The sequence below is a fragment of the Schistocerca gregaria genome, chromosome 10 (genome assembly GCF_023897955.1).
Source record: "Schistocerca gregaria isolate iqSchGreg1 chromosome 10, iqSchGreg1.2, whole genome shotgun sequence".
Lineage (NCBI taxonomy): Eukaryota > Metazoa > Arthropoda > Insecta > Orthoptera > Acrididae > Schistocerca > Schistocerca gregaria.
In genome coordinates this window covers 218,349,141-218,375,883 of record NC_064929.1, presented here as the reverse complement: position 1 = coordinate 218,375,883, position 26,743 = coordinate 218,349,141, and the positions used below count along the sequence as shown (strand labels likewise).

Sequence of the window (26,743 nt, the reverse complement as noted above, 5' to 3'; positions counted from 1 at the left end):
TCCATATATGCTTATGGGCTACCTTTGGAATGTATTGTGTACTAGAAAATGGGCTTACAACCCGACACCTATAGCGTCCAAATATAAAACTCTGTGGATTCGCAACCCACTATTGAAGTAAAATGGAAAAGAAAGTGGACTGCGGCTGAAAATGAGATCTGTTTTGTAACATTAACTGGTAGGCATATCATAAAAATGGGTGTACAATAGCCTGAATGAAGCCGTCCATGAGAAGAAGTCGATCGAGCGATGGGGAGCGCATTGCGTTGACTCTCGACCAGAAATATTCCAACACACTCTGGAGTCGTGGTTACGCCTATGCGAGCACGATCCGGGAGGACCGCGGGTCACTTGCTTGTCACACCCTGGTGGCCACCGTCCGAGCAGCTGAAAAGCGACGCTACGTCGTACTGAGTGGCCGGAAACTTCTGTTTTCGTTTCAGGGTCTGAAGATGAACTGTAGGAAACGTGTCGAAAAGTTGCCGCAGATGGACGCCTTCACTTGGCTGATAACCGGTGAAAACATCATGGAGAGCCCCCGAGACATCCTGCATTCCCAAGTACAGATACTACTGTTTACACACCAGTTTTCCATCCTCCCTGGTACTCCCCTCACCAAACTTGGAAGTCAAATTCAACTGCAGAGTGCTCTTTGTTGAGAACCACCTTTTCACAAAACGGTGTGATGCGCTTCAACTGGTTTCTTTCTTTTTTTTTTTTCAAACCACGCCCATATAACAGTAAAATGTTTCGCAATAAGCAACGTCCTAGAACAAAGGTACGTAATGTAACTTAGAAGACTGCTTCTATTTGTAAAGTCTGTGCAGACGCGCCAGCGAGAAATAAAATCATTTTTTTCTGAAATATGGGGGAGCGAGTTGTTATAAAAAGAGTCGCAACAAAAAGTCTCTATTTCTCCAAACAAACCTTAACAGAAGTCGACACTGGTGATCAGTGATTGTGAATTGTAAATTGTAAATACTTACGGTACAGCTCACAGTACTCACCTGCAAAAAAGAAACAAAGAATAAATTAGTACGTCTAAGAAATTTTTTTACGAACATAAAAGTGGACAAAAAGTTTTAGCTACAGCACTGACAGTATCACAATCAAAGCAGAGTAAATTAGAGTGTCAGAGATGTTTGTCTTAGGAACCCTGTGCAAACAGTTCATGAGATATCGTAGTCTGAACATTGTACACACCGACGGTTGTTTGTTTATTGTGGTAGCACAAACGAGTGTGATTTAGACACAGGTGCGAAAGTGCATCCCTGCACTGATGTTAATATACTTCTTCTGAGATGTCGTGTTTTGAAACTTGGCATTTCCTAGGACAGACGAAAGACAAACAAAGATGAATACAGGACCTCTGTGGAGTCTGACATGTAAACAACCAATGCACTCTCAATGCTATGCTCAAAACGGCCATCAGCAGCGTCAGTGCCAGCTTGCATTCTGCAATGCAAAGATTGCTGCACAGTTTTTAGAGTTTCAGTGGAAACTATAGCGCAGGCAGCTGTAATACGCCGTTTCGTATCATCTGCTGTCGTTCGTATGTCCTTCTAGACAGCGTTTTCGACTTCCCTCCCCTCCCTCCCCCCCCCCCCCTCTCCACACACAGAAAAACATAGAATAGCGTCAGATTTGGCGAAAGGTACAGGTGTAGTCCACCGGGTTGGAAACGATCCCCGAAGTCACGCACTCTTAATTGGTGCACTATCGGCCTCACAGCCATCATGCTAATACCGCAAGTACGTCCTAGTCTGACTGAGAACGTCTTCTAACATCTGTGACAGATGGTCCGTTAGGTAGAGATACTTGTGCGAATTCAGTATTTCCTGTACGGACAACCGGCCTGTGAGGTAATGGTGGACCGTTCCACATGATGGACGCTGGCGCTCCACTTGACGAGGCCAATGGAGACTGTCAACAGACCAGTAGCGCATGGTTCTGAGATTTACCTGGATATGAGTAGTACATGTTGCTTCATCCGTAAACAAGATACGTGACACGTCCGCAGTATCATGGCTTAATGCCCATGTATAGAGGTTCACAAGATTCGCAACATAATTACTGTGCACCACTTGACAGAGAGAGAGATGTGATGGTGATGGAACTTATGACGACGGAGAATGCGCGGTACACTTGGCTGCAACCCGAAGCTCCCTCGTGCGGTTGCACGGGAACTACTTAGCGGTAACTCCAGCTAAAATATTAATTTCATTCTCCTCTCCAGTCACACGTTTTGTTCAGTCACATTAGCACTTACACACAGTTGTTTGAAGAGATTCACACATCATCGTCGCGCTGTTTCACGTCTATTGAGATATCTTTCGGCGAACACGGTACACGAACGAACGGCATACTCCATAGATTCAAATATGAAGTCTTCACGGGATGTCAGCCGAGTAGCGTCGTGATCTCGTAGCAGCGTTTCGATGTAATGCGTCTCCATCATCTTCGCATGACGATGATTGAGACGCATTCCATCGAAACGTTGCTAAGAGACGACGACGCTACTCGGCTGACAACCCCTGAAGAATTCATACATGAAATTTGCCGAGAAAGCCTGCACTCACATATAACTCCCTACAGTCGTCAATGTCTGCTTTTTTCCGCACTGGGAAATACAGTCTTCCAAGCCGTCCTACTGCGTCCGCTATCACACAACTGACACAACCTTCGCAATGTAATCACAGTGTACACTCAACGCAATGTAAACAACATAATGTGTGGCCTTTCAATTCATTTCTTCACCCAAATGTTGGAAACGTTATATTTTACCCATATGAAAATATGATTAGTTGCGCCATCTGTTGTTACATTCTCCGATAAGTATCTCATGGTGTTTTTGGAGAATTCGTTGTCTACTTTTCAACTCAGTTTTAACTGTTTTAAAAAGACCTGCTTTTGGGCACGAATCGACGAACTGGAACAGTTTGCGACATAGTTCGGGAAATCTCTGGTTCTGTTCGATCTATTGATCGGCCCGCGATCTAGTGACTCCTGTCGGCACAGTATGCAAGACCTGCCTTAGGGTTTGTAGAGCACTGTGGATGTTAGTAATAAAAATAATTGAGAAACACAGACTAAAACATCTTCTAGTATGTATGTCATATGTAACAAGGCCACTAATCAATAATTTACAATCTCGTATCTTGAGCTCTCGATCGTCTCGTGATGTAGTATCATATTGGGGTACTATCTCCGAGACGGGTAATTTACTTGCGTCTTAGGAATTAGAACGGTTTATTACACACCATTACGACGATAAACGGAGTGGGGCAAATGAATGTGACTCGGACGAGTGCATACGGCTGGACGTGAATGTATGCAGCATATACCCATACCTCGCGACGAGCTCACCACGTGTGCGCCCGCCGCTGGTTCAGAGCGTGTGTCAGTGTGGATGGAGCCTTACAAAGGGGACGACGTACTGACAGTGGAAAGCTGAGTGAGAACGAAGTCGTGGAAACGATATGGTCAGTTGTTTGGTAAGAAGTTTAACGGTGTCAAAGTGCCAGGTGAGAATGCCATGCAACGCTTAGACCGTAATGTCGTCAGACACAATTTGAACAAGTGAAAAAATCTTTCTAAACGTGCCTGCACACCAGAAAATGTGCCTGCACTTCACCACGGGACCGGCACATCACGTCGATCATGCGGACGAATACTTCAGCTGGGTCTGCACATGCATCCATAACGAGGGTCTGTTGTTGGTGCATTACAACCAGCTGATGCTCCTCAGCGCCTCCAATTTTGTGAGTAGCTCTTCACTCAGATAACAATGAATGCCTCGACCGTGTTCAAAATGTTCAAATGTGTGTATAATCTTGTGGTACTTAACTGCTAAGGTCATCAGTCCCTAAGCCTATACACTACTTAACCAAAATCATCCTAAGGACAAACACACACACAGCCATGTCCGAGGAAAGACTCGATCCTCAACCGGGATCAGCCGCACAGTCCATGACTGCAGCGCTTGACCGTGGATCTGTTCTTTATGGCTCATGAAGCGTGGTTTCACCTGAGTGGTTGTGTCAACTTACAGAGTCACAGGTTCTAGACAGTGGAGAATCCGCATAACTTCCACGTAATACCGTTGCACGATCAGAAGGTTGGAGTTTGGTGTGCAGTGTCTGCACGCCTCATCACTGGTCACACCTTCTTTCATCAGGCGCTGACTTCGGAGAGTTACATTGCCAACTTTTTTTTGAACCATTTGCAAGAGCATTCACGGAGAAGGAAAAGGCCAACAGCTGTTTCAAAGAGGATGGGGCAACTGCCCATACAGCCGGCCGAACCTTGGAGCACATTTACACAATCTTCACGCCGGACATAGATTTAGCAGAGATCAGTCTGGTCGTGGCCCGAGCTAGCCACCAAGGTCACATGATCTGTCAGTGTGCTATTACTTTGTGTGGGTGCCCTCATGTCCAAGAAGTATCGCAAAAACCATCATAATCTTTAAGAACTGCAGCAGAACATTTCGGATGAGACTGCAGTAATCCCAACAGTCCAGCTTCGATCCGTCTTCAACAGCTTGCTGACCAGGGCCCACAAATGCCAAGAGATAAATTGTGGTTACTTTCAACAACTGCTATAGTCAAGTTATCACTGTATTTTCTTTCTGCTTATGTGTTTCTTTCTACCCAGGAACTGTGTTCTCTGAGACACTTTTATTTGCCCCACTCTGTATTTCGCTTGTTAGGCATTCAATTGTTCATTAATTTTCTTCATTGTTTCATCTGAATGTAGAACTTTGAAGTAAATCTGTCATGTGATTTTCAAGATGGTTGCTAACACTGTTCGTCCTTCATCCGCCCAAATGTTCATTAGAACGTCGTGTAGAAATTTCAAGTAACTGGCCAAGAAATTTTACAGATTTTTCACAGCAACCTGTCCACTTTACGCAGGATGGTCAGAATGTGTCTTAAACGCTTATAGAGATGTTGCAGGGCAGGTTGAACTGACACACAAATGTTGAGAAAAAAATCGGTACGTTGTGCCGTTTCCGAGCTAATTAGCATTGAAGTCCATCACGTCGTAGCGCCCTGACATTCAAGCAGCTTGCTAGCGTCTGTGTTGCTCAAAGAGTGCAGTGTTTGCATAGCTGAAACTTGAATTTGCGCGCGCGACGTCCAGACTGAATAACTTCAATGTTAACTAACTCTGAAACGACGCAACGTATCGAATTTTTTTCTCAGCACAGCCTGCACTGCGACATCCGTACAAGCGTTTTAGACATTTTCTGACAACCCTGTATATTTCACACATATGTGCTTCATCCAGATTACGGACTCTGTGGAGAGAGTGACCTTCTTGTTTTGAAGATAAAGCGTGCAAAATTTCAACAAAATCGGAATAAATCTGCAGATTTGTAGTAATTACAAACAAACCATCGGATATTCTTCTTTACATAACAGAGTGTACGGAAATTTCCGTTACAACCTGCTAGCCCTTGCACAGAGGGAGTGAGTGCACAATGTGTTGAATAGGAACCCCTGTCTGGAAACGTACCGTTTCCGTGCCATGACGGTTTCAATTCAGGTGTGTAGCGCGCCCAAGCCTGCTGAGAGAAAGAGAGAAGTGTCAGAGTTGCTTCTCCTCGTATTCAACAGGGAAGACAGGGTGACATGGACTACTTCTTGTAGGGTCGCGTGCAGAGTTTAACTTACGAGACTGCTGTAGAGACAGAGGAAGATGTGGCCGCTGTGCTAGACAGTGGAAAAAAAAAAAACCATGTTGGATGGAGAGTTTGATTGGTTGATTTGGGTGAGGGGACCAAACAGCGAGGTCATCGGTCTCATCGAATTCAGGAAGGGTGAGAGAAGGAAGTCGGCCGTGCCCTTTAAAAGAAACCATCCCGGTATTTGTCGGAAGCGATTAAGGGAAATCACGGAAAACGTGAATCAGGATGGTCGGACGCGGGTCTGAACAGTCGTCCTCCAGTATGCGAGTTGAGTGTGTTGAGCACTGCGCCACCTCGCTCGGTGGAAAGTCCGTACCAGTACATTTGCAGACGATATTAATAGTAACCTCAGACTTTTTGCAATTGATGCAGTTATCTGTAATGGAGTGCTGCCTGAAAGAAGTTGCATAAATATTCAGTCAGATATTGATAAGATTTCAAAGTGGTGCAAAGATTGGTAATTTGCTCTGAATGTTCAGAAACATGAAGTTGTGCACTTCACAAAACGAAAAAACGTAGTGTTTTATGACTGTAGTATCATTGAGTCACTATTGGAATACGACCACTCATACAAATACCTATGTGAACGACTCTGTAGTGATATGAAATGGAATGATCACATAGTTTCAGTCGTGGGTAACGCAAGTGGTAGAGTTCGGGTTATTGGTAGAATACTGGAGAAGCGCAATCAGTCCACGAAGGTGACAGCTTTCAAGTCACCCTTGCGACCCATCCTAGAATATTGTTCCAGTGTGTGGGACCTGGACCAAATAAGACTAACAGTGGATATCGAACGTTCACAGAGAAGGACAGCACGAATGGTTACAGGTTTGTTTAATACGCGGAAGAATTTTTCAGAGATGCTGAAGGAACTGAACCGGAAGGCTCTTGAAGACAGATGCAAATTATCCCGGGAAAGTCTATTAACAAAGCTTCAAGAACTGGCTTTTAAAGGTGACTCTAGGAATATACTACCCATACGTATGGGTTACATAGGGATAGTAAGAATAAGATTATCCCAATTACTGCGCACACACAAAGGCATTCAAACAACCATTCTCCCCGTTATCCATACTTGAATGGAACGGGAAGAAACCCTAGTAACTGGTACGGTGGGACGTACCCTCTACCGTGCACCTCACGGTGGTTTGCAGAGTAGAGAAGTAGATGTAGCTTCGGAGGTACAGTGTCTGTAACAGCGCTCGTGGTCGCCACATCGAGCCGCTGTTGTAATGCATCAGTATCACGGAGTGTGCTGGGTTCTTTTTTTGTTTTGGAATAATGTAAACGCGTAATGTTCAAGTGTTAAGTGTGGTTCAGTGATAAATGGACGATACAAAAATAGTTCAAATGCCTAACTAAGCACCATGGGGCTTAACATCTGAGGTCATCAGTGCCGTAGACTTAGAACTACTTAAACCTAACTAACCTAAGGACATCACACACATCCATGCCCGAGCCAGGGTTCGAATCTGCGACCGTAGCAGTCGTGCGGTTCTGGACTGAAGCGCCTAGAACCGCTCGGCCACAATGGCCGGCTATTCCTTGTTTTCCCTTCCCATTATTACCTAATAATACCTTCTCACGTGCAATTCAGTTCCTGAAGCAGAAGTGGATGAATTAAACATCTGAACTGAAATCGTCGTAGAACGGAATCGCTAAGTTTCCGGACACGGGTTGCAGTTCAAAAAACTCTGTACGCACTCCTGTCTACAAGTTCTAGAATTTTGTAGCGTGACTTTACGAACACGCTGTATAGAGTGACATACATCTAAACCAAAAACAATACTGGAGGGCATTTTTGTTCTGTCGTTGCAACTACAAAAGTGTATGATATTTTTTTCACCAGACGTTTAACTTTATTGAGGTAAAGCACCATCAGTGGTGGTGATTTTGGTGATTTTCGAATGATTTCTCACTAACATCGGGAAACGCCGTCTGCTAGTAGGTCGTCAATGTTTTGTAGCATTAGACACTCATAATTTTGATCTAATTTTCAGTTGTTCTTCAGCACTATGCTTTTCTCATGATTTTCACAGCACTGATGATGCTCTACGTCAATAAATCGAAACGTCGAAGGGCAATATTGCCACACACATGAAGAATCAAAATCAACACACACGCACACGGCCACGACCTGTTTAGGAACTCGTTGCCATCGGAAGGGTGTGCGGAGAGTGGGCTTGGCGTGTATCTCACATCTCGTGAAGCACCGCCTGCACGGGTCGACTAATGACTGGGTGAGACAGGGACTTGATACGTGGTGGGGGAGACGAGTTACGCACGGGACCAGGGGTCAGCCTGGGTCGGCCTGACCTGACCTAACCTAACGCGCAGCCCATGCAACGGCGGCCTCGCTTCGGCAGGCACCTGCATTGCATTAGCTGTGCTGCTGCCGTTAAGCGGGTCGTTACTGCTACGTTGTGGCTCAGCACACGGGAACAGTAGTGCCAGTCGACGTTATGTTGTTTCCCCTAAACTTGGGCATTCTGTACACACCCCCGGCGAGCGCACGGAAGTGCCGCAACACGGCGTGGCAAGAACTCCGCTAACGTCGGAAGGAGTGCTGCAGAAAACTGACACCATGAACCCTGCACGGCTGTCCACAAATCCGTAAGATGTACGAGGCGGTGGAGATCTGAACAGCACGTTGCAAGGTATCCCAGATATGCTCAATAACTTTTATGTTTGCGGAGTTTGGTGGCCAGCGGAAGTGTTTAAACTCACAATAGTGTTCCTGGAGCCACTCTGTAGCGATTCTGGACGTGTGGGTTGTCCCATTGTCCTGCTGGAATTGCCCACGGCCGTCGGAATGCACAGTGGACACGAAAGGATGCAGGTGATGAGACAGGATGTTTACGTATGTGTTACCTGTCAGAGTCGTTCCTGGGCGCATCAGGGGAGCCAGCTGCCCACGCCCCCACCGTTACAAACCCTCCACCAGCTTGAACTGTCCACTGCTGACATGCAGGAACCACGGATTCATGAGGTTGTCTCCATACCCGTACACGTCCGTCCGCTCCATACAATTTGAAACGAGACTCGTCCGACCAGGCAACATGTTTCCAGTTATAAACAGTCCAATGTCTGTGTTAACGGGCCCAGGCGAGGCGTATAGCTTGGTGCTGTCCAATCATCGAGGGTACACGAGACGGCCTTCGGCTCCGAAAACCCATATCGATGATGTTTCGTTGACTGGTTCGCACGCTGACTGACACTTGTCGATGTCGTGATGAGTGGGTATTGTGTGCTGTCCTTAGGTTAGTTAGGTTTAAGTAGCTCTAAGTTCCAGGGGACTGATGACCACAGGTGTTAAGTCCCATAGTGCTCAGAGCCATTTGAACCATTTTTTTTGTCGATATCCCAGCACTGAAATCTGCAGAAGTTTACGGAACGTTGAACGAATCTCTCCAGTCGTCGTTGGTCCCGTTCTTGCAGGATCTGAGCGACGTCGGAGATTCGATGTTTCTCCGGATACCTGATATTCACGGTACGCTCGTGCAATGGTCGTACGAGAAAGTTTCCACTTTATCGCTACCTCGGAGATGCTGTGTCCCATCACTCGTACGCCGACTGTAACACCGCGTTCAAACCTGTCACTGTAGCAACAGGAACCCATCTAAAGACTGCGGCACACAGTTGTTTTATGTAGGCGTTGCCGAACGCTGCGCCGTATTCTGCCTGTTTACGTATCTCTGTATTTGAATACGCGTTCCTATACCAGTTTCTTTGGCGCTCATGTGTTTTCGTAAATAACTCACCTTTACTGACCTGCGAGAAGGACTAATGAGCGCATTACATGAGTACTGAATTACATCCCTGACCCTGTGTTTGGTTTTATCTATGGTTGACTTACTAGCCACCTGTTCCACGGCGCTGAGGTATAGCAACGAGGAGTTGAGTTTTTCAGAGAATGATATGTATTATTTGTGAATCTTGAAGAAACTGTCTGGAATATTTTATTATGGAGCTGAAAACTCATGTCTAATAGTTTCTCTTTCGCTAATATTAATGGAACATAATTTGAAGGAATGTTAAATGTTACGAAGGAATGTGCAAGAATGAAATGTTTCTTTGCCAGAACATTAACAGAAGGAAATGTTTGTCCCGCGGACAACAATAACTCTTATGATTAGCGTTAATTTTATCTCGTTGTTTTCGCTATCTGACAAATTATGCAACTGATTGAAATGTGTGTAATTTTTGCAGTAAGTGAATTTTGCAACTGTTAGAGTCTTCTTACGTCGCACATTCATCTTTGCTAAAAAACAGAGTTTAATTCTTCAAGAGCGATCTTCTTGGAATTAAACCAATGTCCATTATTTAAGGGAAAATTATTAATGTTTCTTCGCGTGTATATTGCACCTAACGCCACACGACGTCACAGATTGTTTCTGATAAGCGAAAAGGAAGAAGTTAGTTGGTTGGTTGGGGGGGGGGGGGGGGGGGGGAGAGACCAAACAGCGAGGTCTTCGGTCTCATCGGATTAGGGAAGGAAGTCGTCCGTGCCCTTTCAAAGGAACCATCCCGGCGTTTGCCTGGAGCGATTTAGGGAAATCACGGAAAACCTAAATCAGGATGGCCGGACGCGGGATTGAGCCGTCGTCCTCCCGAATGGGAGTCCAGTCCGAATGGGAGTCCAGTGTGCTAACCACTGCGCCACCTCGCTCGGTGAAAAAGTTAGTAGCGAGCAGTTTGTTTTCCTTTAGCTGCTGCATCTGCTGATTTCTATTTGGTTTCTAGAACGTCAGTATTCCAGAGTCAAAAACGGCAAGCTGAGCAAAAGGTAAGTTACTAATATTTCAGGGCACATCTCACCTTGTATCCTTGAGCAAATGGTTTGTAGTTGGGTTTATCAGATCCTTACTAGCAAGCAGATTAATTTCTAATGGTCAGTATTCCTAATTTCAGACAGTTATTCTGAGTACAACAGTAATTTATTTCTGTGAGTATTCCAAGTCAAACATTGCACTTCGTATCAGGCAACGTTCACAATGGACTTCGGTACTGACTTTTAGTTAAATAGTTTTCACTGAGCACAAAATTAGTTTCTTCAGGCATTTAATTAGATTTTTTCTTGGTTTGAAATTCTGCATTTCATGAGGTTTAGAGTTTTACTTCACGACAGTGTTCACATGCGCAGCACAGGGCCAACCAACAGTTACATTTGCTCAGCCGTTTATTAACGAAACGAGAAAGTTTTTGGACTCGCGAGATTCAGTTTTCTCACATACAGATGGTATTTTCTTATACAGAGCTTACAGCGATTACTAGACGGTCTCGCGCTATCACAGTTTGTTGATTGGTTGACAATACGAGCCCCGACTACCAATCCATTCTTCGAAAACCGCACATCAATAGCACTTCCACAATATCTGCGGGGTAAGTTTTAGATAGTTCTCCCTTATATTAGTATCAGTGTATTTTTGTAGTCGCAAATATACGATGAAATTTTAGAGTTCATTGTATGCCTATGCACCTCTGCAACGAAAGCCTGTGAATTGGAGGTGAAGTATCGAGAACGGCCAACAGGACTCTGGAGCGCAGTTTCTGCGTGCTGCTGGAACTGGTCAGTACATGGACACCGCCGCATGAATCCCACCAGTAACCTGCGTACAGCTGGTGGAAAGTGGGTGACGGCCACCGCTCGGTGGATAGTAACGGTGAAGGGAATCTCCAAGGACGTTTTCTGGAGCTTTACAGAGGCTAAGCGCTAAGTTACAACTGAAACAATGCGTGCGCGATATGAACAGCACCTTGGACGTGAATAAACTGTGACTGTCGGTGAGCTGTAAACTGTGAATTAAAACCAGACAAACAGTTTGGGTATCGCGACAATTAAGGACTGTGCCCTTAGAGGCATCCGTCAGCCACGTGTTCACATCTCGTAACTGAATTTACCGAAATAGGGCTCAGATTCTCCCATAATTAAAACAGAACAAAAAGGTGAATATGCCCTGGGCAAAGTAAGCTACGTAAAAGAATGAAACTAGTTTTTCGACTCATCTGGTAGGTTCAAAGACATTTAAATCAAAATATCTTGATGTATTTTCTCTTTTGTTACTTGTCAGTATTAGCACGCATGCCACGTAATATAATGCATCGTGTCAAGTCAAGTAACATGACGCATGATCTCTCTCTCTCTCTCTCTCTCTCTCTCTCTCTCCCTCCCTCCCTCCAGGAAGAAATCCACCCCCACAAATTATATGCCTCCCTCTGCACTGGAGAGGTAGCGTCAACTCTCAAAAAGCGCGAACACGTCAACATGTTTTGATTTAAATGTCCCTGAACCTGCCAGATACATCGAAAACCTAGTTCCCTTCTCTTACATCCTCAATTCAACTCAGGACATATTAGTCCTTTCTTCTGCTACGATAGCAGCATGTCTCGTTCTTCTTCCCCACTTTCGCTTTCGATATTAGACTGCCAGATTTTTGTTGACTTGGGCGGCAACTCATCCCGTATACTACGACAACAGAACGACCATTAATTGTGTGTATTTGTCTACCTTCTTACAAAATCAGTAAGCATGCCTCAAACACACACGTGACACACGTAAATAACCTCACAACAAACGTGTTTTTTGCACTAAAGTCCGAATGAAGACAGTTTCGAAAGTAACTTTTGAATTTGATCGTAAGAATGCATTTTCTCATACAATGGGTCTTTCACGGCCCATATTGCCTTCACTTAAAACTTCCGGGCTAATAAGCTGTAGTCGACGTATAAAATTCAACTTTGACGTTTCGTCTCCGACTGCGGCAGACATCCTCCGAGATAAAGCGGCGAACTGCAAATGAACTCGAGGAAGCGCTGGTTACATAGGCAGTGCAGAGGGCGCCACTGTCCATCACGTGGAGTCGGCTAAGAGAATCTCTCTGGTAATGCCAACATTCTTGATTGAAAGTAACCGGTCGTCAAGCTTCCGGTGCAACGCTGACATCAAAATTTTATCCAGTTTAACACCTTCGTCTTCCAGAATGAGATTTTCACTCTGCAGCGGAGTGTGCGCTGATATGAAACTCCCTGGCAGATTAAAACTGTGTGCCGGACCGAGACTCGAACTGGGGACCTTTGCCTTTCGCGGGCAAGTGCTCTACCAACATGACTGACGACCCGTCCTCACAGCTTCAATTCCGCCAGTACTGCGTCTCCTACCTTTCAAACTTCACAGAAGCTCTTCTGCAAACCTGCAGGATTAGCACCCCTGAAAGATTGGATATTGCGGAGACATGGCTTAGCCACAGCCTGGGGGATGTTTGCAGAAGAGCTTCTGTCAAGTTTGGAAGGTAGGAGACGTGGTACTGGCGGAATTGAAGCTGTAAGGACGGGTCATGAGTCGTGCTTGGGTAGCTCTGTTGGTAGAGCATTTGCTCACGAAAGGCAAAGGTTCCGATTTCGAGTCTCGGTCCGGCACGCAGTTTTAACCTTCGTCTTTCCTGTTAAAATTATTACTGCGTTTATCAATCTCGATAGCAACTCTATACATGCGCGCATAATATTCCGCGGTTTTAGATTTGACGTTCGGCTCGTTGAATTTTATTTCATGATCACCTTCCTGGTAAACATGTTCTGCTACGGACGATTTTTCCGTGTGAGCCAGGCGGCAATTCCTCTTATGTTCAACAAGACGGGTGTAACACATCCCTTTGTTATGCCTCTATAAACCTGTCTAAAACTACAAGGAGTTTTATATACCACAGGTGTAGCTAAAGGGTGTCGTGCATATTTTGCCGACCTTAAACATTATTTTATGTTGCTGGTGGGTCTAAAAATAGTTTCCACCACATACTTGCTGAACACTTTCCCAATGCGAAGTGTGACCTAATGAACTGAAGAAAAACCTTGACGTTGGGCGACTGTTTGCGTGGGAGCGTGACGATCGATAAAATTGGGTCGAGAATGTTGGTTGGCATTTCCATGGACAGTCTCATAGCCGACGCCACATGATGGACAGTGGCGCCCTGTGCACTGCCTATATAATCAGCGGTTCCTTGACTTTTCTTTGCAGTTCGCCGCTTTACCTCGGGGGATGTCTCACGCTGTCGGAGACCACAGCCTTTTAGCCCGGAAGTTTTAAGTGGAGAATGCATTTTCTGTTTGTTTGTTTGAATCATTTTAAACCGTCACCGCGCATTCAATTTACTAAGAATGAAATTTTTACGTGCTACATTTACCTCCACTTTAGACCATCGTATCTCAACAATTGATAAAGATTAATAGATAAAAAATTCCTTTTAGCTTTATCCATTTATCTTTCTTAGTGCAAAGTTCGAACCGATTCGTACTAGTTTATAGAAGTGGCGCGCTTCAAAAAGCTCCCAGAAAACATGTTTTCTGACGTAAAATCCTAAGGGTGCACACAAAAATTATGCCGCTAGCTGAGCTTCAATTTCAGCCCAATTAAAATCTTTTGTAGAAGGAATTAATTGATTCGCACAATTTTCCAGGGTTCCAGCTCCTTTTCTTCTTTCGAACCTTGCTTAAAACACTGTGACGTGATTGAATGGCTATGCAAATGGCCGCTAGTCCGAGGTAAAAAAAACTTCTCACCCCGTGTTCCTAGATCAAACAGAAACAGACGTTCTGCGCGCGGCCTTCTCAGACATATTTGTTAGAGCGCTTCCGTGCTACAACGACTCTATGACATCGGTCGAAACATAGACCTAAAGTGAACAGATAATTAACTTGGAAGTATCTGCTCCTATTCTACATCGCCGAAAACCAGCACTGCCGTCTACACGATCACACGAAATAAATTTCGAGGCTACATTACTATCAAACACAGAAAAGGTAGGATGATGTTTTTAATCATTCGAGTGTTATGCGTAGTTTCTTCCCAACTCAGTTCAACGCACAGAACGTTCACACAACCATGTGGAACTGTCAGACATTTCCTCGTTCCAGATGTCGTTCAACTCGGGCATCACACTGTCTTGAATGACTGTTACCTCGTCAAAGTGCTGGCCCTGCACGTGAGTGTCTGCGGTCTCGCACCGAGGGGTTCATATTGACAGCACCAAATCTCGTCACCCGTGATGATATATATATTCGGAAGTGTTCGCGTTTAACTATTCAGCGAAGTCGCGGTAGGCATCCATACGTCTTTTCAAACTTCGCACACACTTTTTTCGTTTTGGAGACATTCTGGAGGATGTCTTGAGCACCTGTTTTAGACACTTTAGTTGGTTGTTGTGCAGCAGTATGCGACACAACACGCTGGCACACTTCTGCTGCATCTCCTTTACTTAACAGTGCCTGCTCGTGTGTTGTTTACAGCTTTCACTTCAAAAAATTGTTCAAATGGCTCTGAGCACTATGGGACTTAACATCTGAGGTCATCAGTGTCCTAGAACTTAGAACTACGTAAACCTAACTAACCTAAGGACATCACACACATCCATGCCCGAGGCAGGATTCGAACCTGCGACCGTGGCAGCAGCGTGGTTCCAGACTGTAGCACCTAGAACCGCTCGGCCATCCCGGCCAGCTGTTACATCAGTTGTGTGGGATGATAGGCTACTGAAATTTCGTGTGCTTGGGATTCTTTTACCTCTCGGTAATCATGCTAAAAGTAAATGGGTAACTCAGTTTAACGTCACTGAAGTTTCTCTGCATTTTGCATTTCCGGAGTTAGCGAACTGTTTTGATTTTGTGAAAGCGTGAGCCAACGTCGGTGTAAAACACCGAATTAAATCCAACTTACTGGTTGTGTTACGTTGGCATATTAAATAATTACGTAATAAACAGAGTTAAATCGTAGCACTGAACAGAGAACGAGTTAAGGTCGTTTGTTACACTCACTGTCTATTCGACGACCAAAGGATTTTGTTGCAAGACCACCGTTCTCAGTCGATTTGTCACGAACAAAAATTACAGATGCGGCTATCCTTACAACTGGTACTGTTGGTAACCAAAAATTATGGTTTCTCGGGGTTGTCTCAGGAATTATCCATGACCAAATGGTACTTTTATAAGCCGCCTAAGGTCGATCCTGTACCTCACCTAATGCAAAACATTGTTCGTCATTGTCTATGGAAAGCCTACGCACACGGACCGTTACCTGCATCCTTCTAGCCGTCATCCATCGTTTCAGCGTACGGGCGTCCTGCGGACGTTGGCGAGAAGAGCTTATGCCATTTCAGATGGAGAAAGCTTGACTCAAGAATTGGACCATCTTAGGGTTGTGTTCAAGCAGAGTGGCTATACCGATAAACAGATCCGTCGTGCTTTCCAGTTTGGACCTTCGCCTGAACCACCAGAAGATATCTGCAAATTGGTGGCTTTTCTGCCTTTTGCTGGGAGCATTTCCTCGAAGATAGGAAGAATTCTAAAAAGATATCATATGAAAAGTATTTTTCGCCCGCCAGCCAAGATTAGAGCGCTGCTTGGCTCTTTTGATGATGACTTGGGTTTGAGGAAGCCCGGTATGTACGAGATCCCCTGCCACTGTGGGAAGGCTTACATCGGTCAGACAGTCCGGACCATTCAGGAGCGCCGTGTTGAGCACCAGCAGCACACACGGCTGCTCCAACCTGAGAAGTCTGCAGGGGCGGAACACTGTCTCACCGAGGGACGTAGGATGCTGCGTGACGAGACACAAATGGACGTCCCCGCATCTCGCTATTGGCGCTGTATTTTAAAAGAATCCATAGAGATTCGTTTATCTGATAATCTTATTAATACAGACAAGGGTTATCTTTTAAGCAAGACGTGGAACCTGGTGTTATTAAAAAACAACGGTCTGTGTTCTGATCGTCCGAATACATTTATAATTTTTGATAGCGATATCTCGATTTTGCCTTTTCCACCATTGGCGGCGCGGTATGTTTACTTGCGCTAGAGGGCACTTACGTCACCTTCTCGTGCACGCGTTGTGGGCCTTCTGCGGCCTATATAGGGGCCGCCGCTTGCGACCAGCGAGATCGTGTACCAGCACTCTCCCCTGAAGATGGCGGCCAGTTGAACCGCTGAAATATTGTGTCAAGATGACGTTATGATCCGGCTGCACACACGAGAAGAATATTATATTATTACGCCGGGAAAGCCTTCGTAATCACATCAATGACACTTCTTTCAGAAGGGGAACAAAGTCACCCGCAAGAAACGCCGACAGTTTCGGCCTGTTAGGAATAATGGTCGCAAAATACGTTCGCCAATTATCCCGGCCCACACATTCCGGCTGCACCGATGCTGATGATACGCTGTCGCCATATCATAAGGGTTCTGCATACTGTCCAACAGATAACTGTTATAAAAGTTGAAGATACCACTCCGCGTAACGCGGCCCTTATCTGTGAATAAGATGGATAGCACAAATCCCGGGATGATGGTTGCCTGGTGAAGAAACCATTGACAAAGCTGCTCCAGACGCATGAGGTCTGTCGCCAGTAAGCCCAAATTGATAAGGGTAGTAACAAATGTCATCCAGAATGTTTCGCACCGTCTTCTGCCTTACCCTGTACTGGCGAGCCTTCCACTGAGTTTATCACATTTTCCTTCAAGTATAGTGTAGGAACAATTCGGGTACGTCGTTCATGATTTCCTACTTCGTGAAACGACCGTGTCTCAGACAAAAGGCGAAACACTGTTGCACACATTGAATGGTGTGGTGGTTGTCAGCGGGTATAGTTCTCCTGATACAACCTTACTGCCCTCCGCCCATTGCCACTTGCCTTTCCCGAAGTAAACACCATGTCGGCAAGCCCTCGATTCGAGTACCGAACCATTGTGTACAATGCTGTATCACATCCACAACAAAGTGAGTTTGCAAGAGAAGTGAATCGGACACAACACTATCAACTACTATGGCAGGAGAGGGCGCTAGGGCATAACGTATGAGGAACGGTACCACCCTATAGGATCAAACCATGAATGATCGGGGACGCGTTAGACATTAATGTTGTCTTCGTCTTGCAAAACGCATTTCACTCAAAAAATTACAAACAAGGATTTCATATGAAAAGAACTAATATTCTGTTGAAGACAACATTGAGAATAGCAATTGATTTAATAATGATTAAGATTATGTATTGCGGATGTTTAAGAACCAGCGACTGTATATTCAATATAAAGACAGGAAATGGAATGACCATACAAAATTAATTGTCAGTAAAGCAGATGGCAGACTGAGATTCATTGGAAGAATACTAAGAAAATGCAGTCCGAAAAAAAAAGGAAGTAGGTTACAGTACACTTGTTCGCCCACCGTTTGAATACTGCTCACCGGTTTGGAATCCGTACCAGATGGGGTTGATAGAAAAGAGAAGATCCAACAGAGAGCAGCGCGCTTCGTTACAGGACCATTTAGTAATCGCGAAAGCGTTACTTAGGTGATAGGTAAACTCCAGTGGAATACTCTGCAAGAGAGACGGTCAGTACCTCGGTACGGGGTTTTGTTGAAGTTTCGAGAACATACTTTCACCGAGGACTCAAGCAGTATATTGCACCCTCCTATTCCTACGGGAGGAAACTGCATAGATCATCGGTCCCTAGACGTACACACTACTTGAACTAAGTCAAACTAACTTATGATAAGAGCAACACACACACACACACACACACACACACACACACACACATTCCCGAGGAAGGACTCGAACCTCCGACGGGAGTGGTCACGCAACCCGTGACAGGACACTTCAAACCGCGCAGCCACTCCGCGCGGCACAAACCTGTTTTCGAATCTTTTCAGGTTCCTCTCTAGAAGGGCCACAGAAGGCTACATGACTACAAGCTGGGTACTGGCTCTGTGACAGGAAGATGCAACACGCCTCAGTGTATCGCCACGAGTACTGTGTATATGGCGATTTGTATCCAAAAATGAATTCCGTACTCACTGCGGCAGGATGGGGGGGGGGGGGAGGGGGGGGGGGAGGGGCTTCGTTATTAATATGCGACTATCAGCTTCCATTCTGATTGCCAGTTGGTAACACAGTACTCAATTCTCGCAGAATGTATATTTATATACCGATAGCTACGACTCCTTGCCAGCATCCAGCATCTCCTGAGCAACTGCTGCTTGTTACAATGATCTTCATACGAAAATGTTACGTACTTTGCTCGGAGACCTTTGTTCTTTGTTTGCGGTCGATGCGTAGGCAAATACTTTAGTCAAAACTGGCGTGAACATGAATGCCCAAAAATAAACAATTAAAATAAAATGAAGTTATAACATGTGCACAGAACTGCAACTGTTTATAGGTACGTCAACTTTATAAACAGCAAGAACAGACTTTAATATAGTCTGACTACGGCCATCAGACGTCGACAAATCAGTTACATCTTTCGACTTGAGTGGAATTTCAGCAGTGTGCTTTTCCAGTTGGAGAAGGTACCAAATGACGGCATGCTCCCCAAACGGAACTTCTACGTCGGTCGCCACGCTGAGGCCGCTTGTGCTCACAGGTTCACAGTACGCCACCGCAGACTGTAAAGCCGTGCAGATTACGACAAGAACAACGCGGTCACCTTCACCAGACGCACGCCTCCCACCGCGCACAGTAGCTGGGCAGACGTTGCGTCACTATCCGTCCCCCGTCCCGTCCTCTCTCCATAGCGGGCCGCGCCGCTCCAGATTCCAGCGGCGTCTCCGCAGCCACGCGGTCTCCATCCGGAGCCAGGCCAGTCCAGGCCGGGCGTCCCCCCAGCAGAATGGAGCGGCAGGCGGCGTGTTCCGAGACGCGCTCTACATGTCGCCTTAAGGCTCAGTAGGCAGCCAATACTCGCAATCTACTTAACACGGCGGTTGCAAGCCGGACCACTTCGATCCGGAGATGTACAAAATCCGTGCGAGAACAACTACCGACTCTTTACTACTTATCAAAACCCACGCACTTCTCTCCAACGAAATATTTCTAGCAAGTGCGAGCAGGGGCAATCAAATGAAAGTGAGACAGATGGGAAAGAAGTAAGTAAACTGATTACTATTTCAAAAGTACACTACTGGCCATTAAAACTGCTACACGAAGAAGAAATGCAGATGATAAACGGGTATTCATTGGACAAATATATTATACTAGAACTGACATGTCATTACATTTTCACGCAATTTGGGTGCATAGATCCTCAGAAAACAGTACCCAGAACAACCACCTCTGGCCGTAATAGCGGCCTTGATACGCCTGGGCATTGAGTCAAAACAGAGCTTGGATGGCGTGTACAGGTACAGCTGCCCATGCAGCTTCAACACGATACCACAGTTCTCCGAGAGTAGTGACTGGCGTATTGTGACAAGCCAGTTGCTCGGCCACCATTGACAAGACATTTTCAATTGGCGCGAGGTCTGGAGAAAGTGATGGGCAGGGCAGCAGTCAAACATTTCCTGTACCCAGAAAGGCCCGTACAGGACCTGCAACATGCGGTCGTGCATTATCCTGCTGAAATGTAGGTTTTCGCAGGGCTCGAATGGAGGGTAGAGCCACGGGTCGAAACACATCTGAAACGTAACTTCTGACCACTGTTCAAAGTGCCATCAATGCGAACATGAGGTGACCGATGGCACCCCATACCATCACGCCGGGTGATACGCCAGTATGGCGATGACGAATACACGCTTCCAATGTGCGACCATCATGATGCTGTAAACAGACCCTGGATTCACCCGAAAACATGACGTTTTGCCATTCGTGCGCCCAGGTTCGTCGTTGAGTACAACATCGCAGGCGATCCTGTCTGCGATGCAGCGTCAAGGGTAACCGCAGCCACAGTCTCCGAGCTGATAGTCCATGCTGCTGCAAACGTCGTCGAACTGTTCGTGCAGATGGTTGTTGTCTTGCAAACGTCCCCATCTGTTGACTCAGATATCGAGGCGTGGCTGCACGATCCGTTACAGCCATGCGCATAAGATGCCTGTCATCTCGACTGCTAGTGATACGAGGCCGTCGGGATAAAGGAAGGCGCTCCGTATTACCCTCCTGAACCCACCGATTCCATATTCTGCTAACAGTCATTGGATCTCGACCAATGCGACCAGCAATGATGCGATACGATAAACCGCAAACCGATATTTATCAAGTCGGAAACGTGATGGTACGCATTTCACCTCCTTACAGGAGGCATCACAACAACGTTTCACCAGGCAACGCCGGTCAACTGCTGTTTCTGTATGAGAAGTCCGTTGGGTACTTTCCTCATGTCGCCACGTTGTAGGTGTCGCCACCGGCGCCAACCTTGTTTGAATGTTCTGAAAAGCTAAGAATTTGCATATCACAGCATCTTCGTCCTGTCGGTTAAATTTCTCGCCATCTTCGTGGTGTAGCAATTTTAATGGCGAGTAGTGTAATTGCTGTACCTGTTAACACACTTATTCCACCATGAGACAGGACAGTCACTGCCTTTATTGAAAACTGCTTGACGTTGCCTACGGTATCATGATTAGCCAGGTGCACCTCTTCGTCCGCCGCCCGCGGTGGTCTAGCGGTTCTAGGCGCAGGTCGCAGGTTCGAATCTTGCTTCGGGCATGGATGTGTGTGGTGTCCTTAGGTTAGTTAGGTTTAATTAGTTCTAAGTTCTAGGCGACTGATGACCTCTGCTGTTGAGTCCCATAGTGCTCAAAGCCATTTGAACCACTTTTTGTATGGACGACGTGTAAGCGCTTCCCAGCGAAACTTCTGGGCGGGCCCAAATGTTGCCAAGGTTGTTTCAGCAACGCTGCAGAACTTTCGGTACATTAGATGTCTGAATAGCACTCGTATTACGGCGATTACTTTTTCCCATCTGTATCGTTTTGATTTAACTACCCGTCATATTATACACGTCCCTCGCATCAGTTACGTACGATCCAAATTATAATATTTCTGATTTATTTTAGCGGATGCGTAGGTATTCAGTTGGGAAAGAAACCAACGATCAATGTAGAAACAAGTGCTACAATCGAATGCGTTGTACAACATTACTTTGTGAATTAAAGAACTCCTCCCTGTCTGTTAAACACTTCCTCACAAAAGCTCTCTCGTCTAGTGCTTGACGATACATTATAATTAACTCTGTTGTTGTTGTTGTTGTGGGTTTCAGTCCTGAGACTGGTTTGATGCAGCTCTCCAGGCTACTCTATCCTGTGCAAGCTTCTTCATCTCACAGTACCTACTGCAACCTACATCCTTCTGCATCTGCTTAGTGTATTCATCTCTTGGTCTCCCTCTACGATTTTTACCCACCACGCTGCCCTCCAATACTAAATTGGTGATCCCTTGATGCCTCAGAACATGTCCTACCAACCGATCCTTCTTCTAGTCAATTTGTGCCACCAACTTCTCTTCTCCCCAATCCTATTCAATACTTCCTCATTAGTTATGTGATCTACCCATCTAATCTTCAGCATTCTTCTGTAGCACCACATTTCGAAAGCTTCTATTCTCGTCTTGTACAAACTATTTATCGTCCACGTTTCACTTCCATACATGGCTACACTCCATACAAATACTGTCAAAAATGACTTCCTGACACTTAGATCTATACTAAATGTTAACAAATTTCTCTTCTTGAGAAACGCTTTCCTTGCCATTGCCAGTCTACATTTTTACGTCCTCTCTACTTCGACCATCATCAGTTATTTTGCTCCCCAAATAGCAAAACTCCTTTACTATTTTAAGTGTCTCATTTCCTAATATAATTCCCTCAGCATCAAAACATGCTTCAAATGGCTCTGAGCACTATGGGACTTAACTTCTAAGGTCATCAGTCCCCTAGAACTTAGAACTACTTACACCTAACTAACCTAAGGACATCACACTCATCCATGCCCGAGGCAGGATTCGAACCTGCGAGACCGTAGTGGTCTCGCGGTTCCAGACTGCAGCGCCTAGAACCGCTTGGCCACTCCGGCCGGCCGTCAGCATCACCCGAGTTAACTCCACTACGTTCCATTATCCTCGTTTTGCTTTTGTTGGTGTTCAACTTATATCCTCCTTTCAAGACACTGTCCATTCTGTTCATTTGCTCTTCCAGGTCCTTTGCTGTATCCGACAGAATTACAATTTCATCGGCAAATCACAAGGATTTTATTTATTCTCCATGGATTTTAATTCCTACTCCAAACTTTTCTTTTGTTTGCTTTACTGCTTGCTAAATATACAGATTGAATAACATTGGGGGTAGGCTACAACCCTGTCTCTCTCCCTCCCCAATCACTGCTTCCCTTTCATGCCCCTCGACTCTTATAATTGCCATCTGGTTTCTGTACAGATTGTAATTAGCCTTTCGCTCCCTCTATTTTACCCCTGCGACTTTTAGAATTTGAAAGAGAGTATTCCAGTCAACATTGTCAAAAGCTTTCTCTAGGTCTACAAATGCTAGAAACATAGGTTTGCCTTTTCTTAATCTAGCTTCTAAGATAAGTCGTAGGGTCAGTATTGCCTCACGTGTTCCAACATCTCTACGGAATCCAAACTGATCTTCCCCGAGGTCGGTTTCTACTAGTTTTTTTATTCGTCTGTAAAGAATTCGCGCTAGTATTTTGCAGCTATGGCTTATTAAACTGATTGTTCTGTAATTTTCATATCTGTCAACACCTGCTTTCTTTGGGATTGGAATTATTAAATTATTCTTGAAGTTTGAGGGTATTTCGCACGTCTCATACATCTTGCTCACCAGATGGTAGAGTTTTGTCAGGACTGGCTCTCCCAAGGCTGTCAGTCCATTCCATATTATCGAACGCTTTTGCTACGTTGACAGGTCCTATAAAGGTCACTTCATTTTTCTTGCCTCAGTTACCCACCTCAGCGTCAGAAGTGTCCCTCTTGTGGATTCACATCAAACCAGAAAGTCGCTGGAGGCAACGTCCTCAGAGAGGTCGCGGGGCTGCGCAGCTGACGTGACGCGATGTGTGCTGAGGTGCCGACGAAGCTCCGGCGTCAGCGTGGCAGTGGAGCAGCATCAGCAACAGCAGTGTGAGGTGAAAATTCTGTACAGGGCACTCCTGTGGAAAGCCGATCTGCACACTGGGCTGTTATACGGCCAGTCAGCTGCGAAGCTTTTACTCCGGCGAAAGCCGTCCAATTAGCTCTACACGATAACAACGGACCGCTGTTACGTACTGCCGCGGATGGAGCAACAAAGGTCCGGCGGGAGAGATGGAGAGCGGCCGGCCCGACACCGAACTTCTGAACGTGGCGCCGCGGTCGTCCAGAAGCGTGAGCTCCGAGTCTTTCCGATCTCATTCTTCTTCTCAGGCTTCCTGGCTGCATCCGAGTTTAGCTACTCGGCCACGGAAAGGCTGAGAATACATCCAGTGTATTTCTTGTAACTTGAGACAGCTGAATATTTCGAAAACGATGCACCGTACGAAAAAAAATCTCCTACGGGACAAGTTAATACCGGTAAAGAGGACATTTGTCTCTGCTACCATTGGCCATTTCCTAACCACCCCCCGCCCACCTCTGTGTGGGTGGGGTCTTCTTTGTATTTAAGAATAGGAAAACCTCCTTCCATTTTACTGCATATTCGCATTCTACGTCCATAAACACATACGGTATACTCAACCCATCGTTTTTAATTCGTGGTACATGTGCGCTGCAATCGAGAAAACATCGCGTGTGCCTGATCTTGCAAATAATCACCGACGCATCTGCTTCTACACTTGATTTACAACATACACTACTAACCATTAAAATTGCTACACCACGAAGATAACGTGCTACAGACGCGAAATTTAACAGACAGGACGAAGATGCTGTGATATGCAAATGATTAGCTTTTCAGAGCATTCGCACAACGTTGGCACCGGTGGCGACACCTACGACGTGCTGACACGAGGAAAGTTTCCGACCGATTTCTCATACACAAACAGTAGTTGACTGGCGTTGCCTGGTGAAACGTTGTTGTGATGTCTCGTGTAAGGAGGAGAAATGCGTACCATCACGTTTCCGACTTTGACAAACGTCATTGTAGCCTATCGCGATTGCGGTTTATCTACCGCGACATTGCTGCTCGCGTTGGACAAGATCCAATGACTGTTAGCAGAATATGGAATCGGTGGGTTCAGGAGGGTAATACGGAACGCCGTGCTGGATCCCAACGGCCTCGTATCACTAGCAGTCGAGATGACAGGCATCTTATCCGCATGGCTGTAACGGATCTTGCAGTCACGTCTCGATCCATGAGTCAACAGATGGGGACGTTTGCAAGACAACAACCATCTGCATGAACAGTTCTACGACGTTTGCAGCAGCATGGGCTATCAGCTGGAAGGCCATGGCTGCAGCTACATTTGACGCTGCATCACAGACAGGAGCGCCTGCGATGCTGTAGTCAACGACGAACCTGGGAGCACGAATGGCAAAACGTCATTTTTTCGGATGAATCCAGGTTCTGTTTACAGCATCATGATGGTCGCATCCGTGTTTGGCGACATCGCGGTGAAGGCACATTGGAAGCGTCTATTCGTCATCGCCATACTGGCGTATCACACGGCGTGATGGTAATGGGTGCCATTGGTTACACGTCTCGGTCACCTCTTGTCCACACTGACGGCAATTTGAACAGTGGACGTTACATTTCTACCTTCATCCGATCACTGCGAAACCGTACATTTCAGGAGGATAATGCACGACCGCATGTTGCAGGTCCTGTAGGGCCTTTCTGCATACAGAAAATGTTCGACTGCTGCCCTGGCCAGCACAATCTCCCGATCTCTCACCAATTGAAAACGTCTGGTCAATGGTAGCCGAGCAACTGCGTCGTCACAGTACGTCAGTCACTCCTCTTGATGAACTGTGGTATCGTGTTGATGCTGCATGGGCAGCTGTACGTGTACGCGCTATCCAATGCCCAGGCGTATCAAGGCCGTTATTACGGCCAGAGGTGGTTGTTCTGGGTACTGATTTCTCAGGATCTAGGGACCCAAACTAAGTGAAAAGGTAATCACAGGTCAGTTCAAAAAATGGTTCAAATGGCTCTAAGCACTACGGGACTTAACTTGTGAGGTCATCAGTCCCCTAGAACTTAAAAGTTCTTGAACCTAACTAACCTGAGGACGTTACACATATCCATGCCCGAGGCAGGATTCGAACCTGCGACCGTAGATGTAGATGTAGAGGTCGAGCGGTTCCAGACTGTACCGCCTAGAACCGCTCGGCTACTCCGGCCGGCACAGGTCAGTTCTAGTATAATGTATTTTTCCAATGAATACCTATTTATCATCTGCATTTCTTCTTGGTGTAGCAATTTTAATGGTCAGTAGCGTAAATGTGAAACTTTGTGTTGCAACGATTGATATTTACTTTCGAAACTTACTTCATTGTTGTAGATTTGATTGTACAGTAGAGTATGGTTGGCCGTTTGTGTGTCTTGTTCTAAACTACATTTAGCGTGATCCAGCAACAACGACGTGGATGTAATAGTTTTCTGTTCCCATCGGGATGACTGATGTCGGTGATTTTCCTTGTCTCCCATCATTAGGGTGCTTGATTTCCTGAGTACCCTTGCCTCTCACCATAACCGCAGTTCACAATAAATGCTCAAACTGACGACCTTCCACTTCGATACATTTATTATTTTGTGCGTGGAACGCATGTACACAGCTTAAAAGGATGACAGATGGACTGTTTGCTCGAGCACTTCGGAAACACTCCATCACGTTCTGTCGAGCAGTTGATAGTCCTGCATACACTTTCTCCTTCGGATAACACCACAAGAGAAAATCGGGTGATATGGCAAATCGTGTTAGCGGACCACCTTTATCGATCCAACGACCACTGAAATCGCGACTCGGTGATTCTTTGGCTGTTGCTGATTAATGCAGTCGACAACCAACATGTTATAAATACGTGCTGTGTCGCGCTACGAGGTGGTACATCTCCGACAGAACGGGTTGCCCACCTTGCGATGACTTACGATGTCTTTCCCTATTCAATGTGCCTTCCACAACAGGGGGCTGATCACTTTGTCGCCTGTGCTACCGCAGCAGACGTTAAGAGGCCAAGGATGCTGACGAGCAGTGGCTGTTCCGCACACCAGTAATGCACGTTACGCCGACTGACTTCGCCATTGTTCGTAAACGTTGACCTGTCAGAGAACATTGCCTGACGAAGAAATTGCGAGTGTCTTTGTGTT

At 45.9% G+C, this 26,743-nt stretch overlaps 1 protein-coding gene across 1 annotated transcript in view; it reads right to left on the bottom strand.

Moving 5' to 3' along the window:
- Window positions 1-700: 700 nt before the first annotated feature.
- The window catches only part of LOC126293252 (angiotensin-converting enzyme-like), a 1,024,671-nt gene continuing 998,628 nt past the window's right edge, over window positions 701-26,743 (bottom strand). The window contains exon 15 of the mRNA XM_049986369.1: window positions 701-1,007. Within this exon, the coding sequence (XP_049842326.1) occupies window positions 1,004-1,007 (4 nt within the window). The 3' untranslated portion in view covers window positions 701-1,003. The remainder of the gene's footprint in view (window positions 1,008-26,743) is intronic.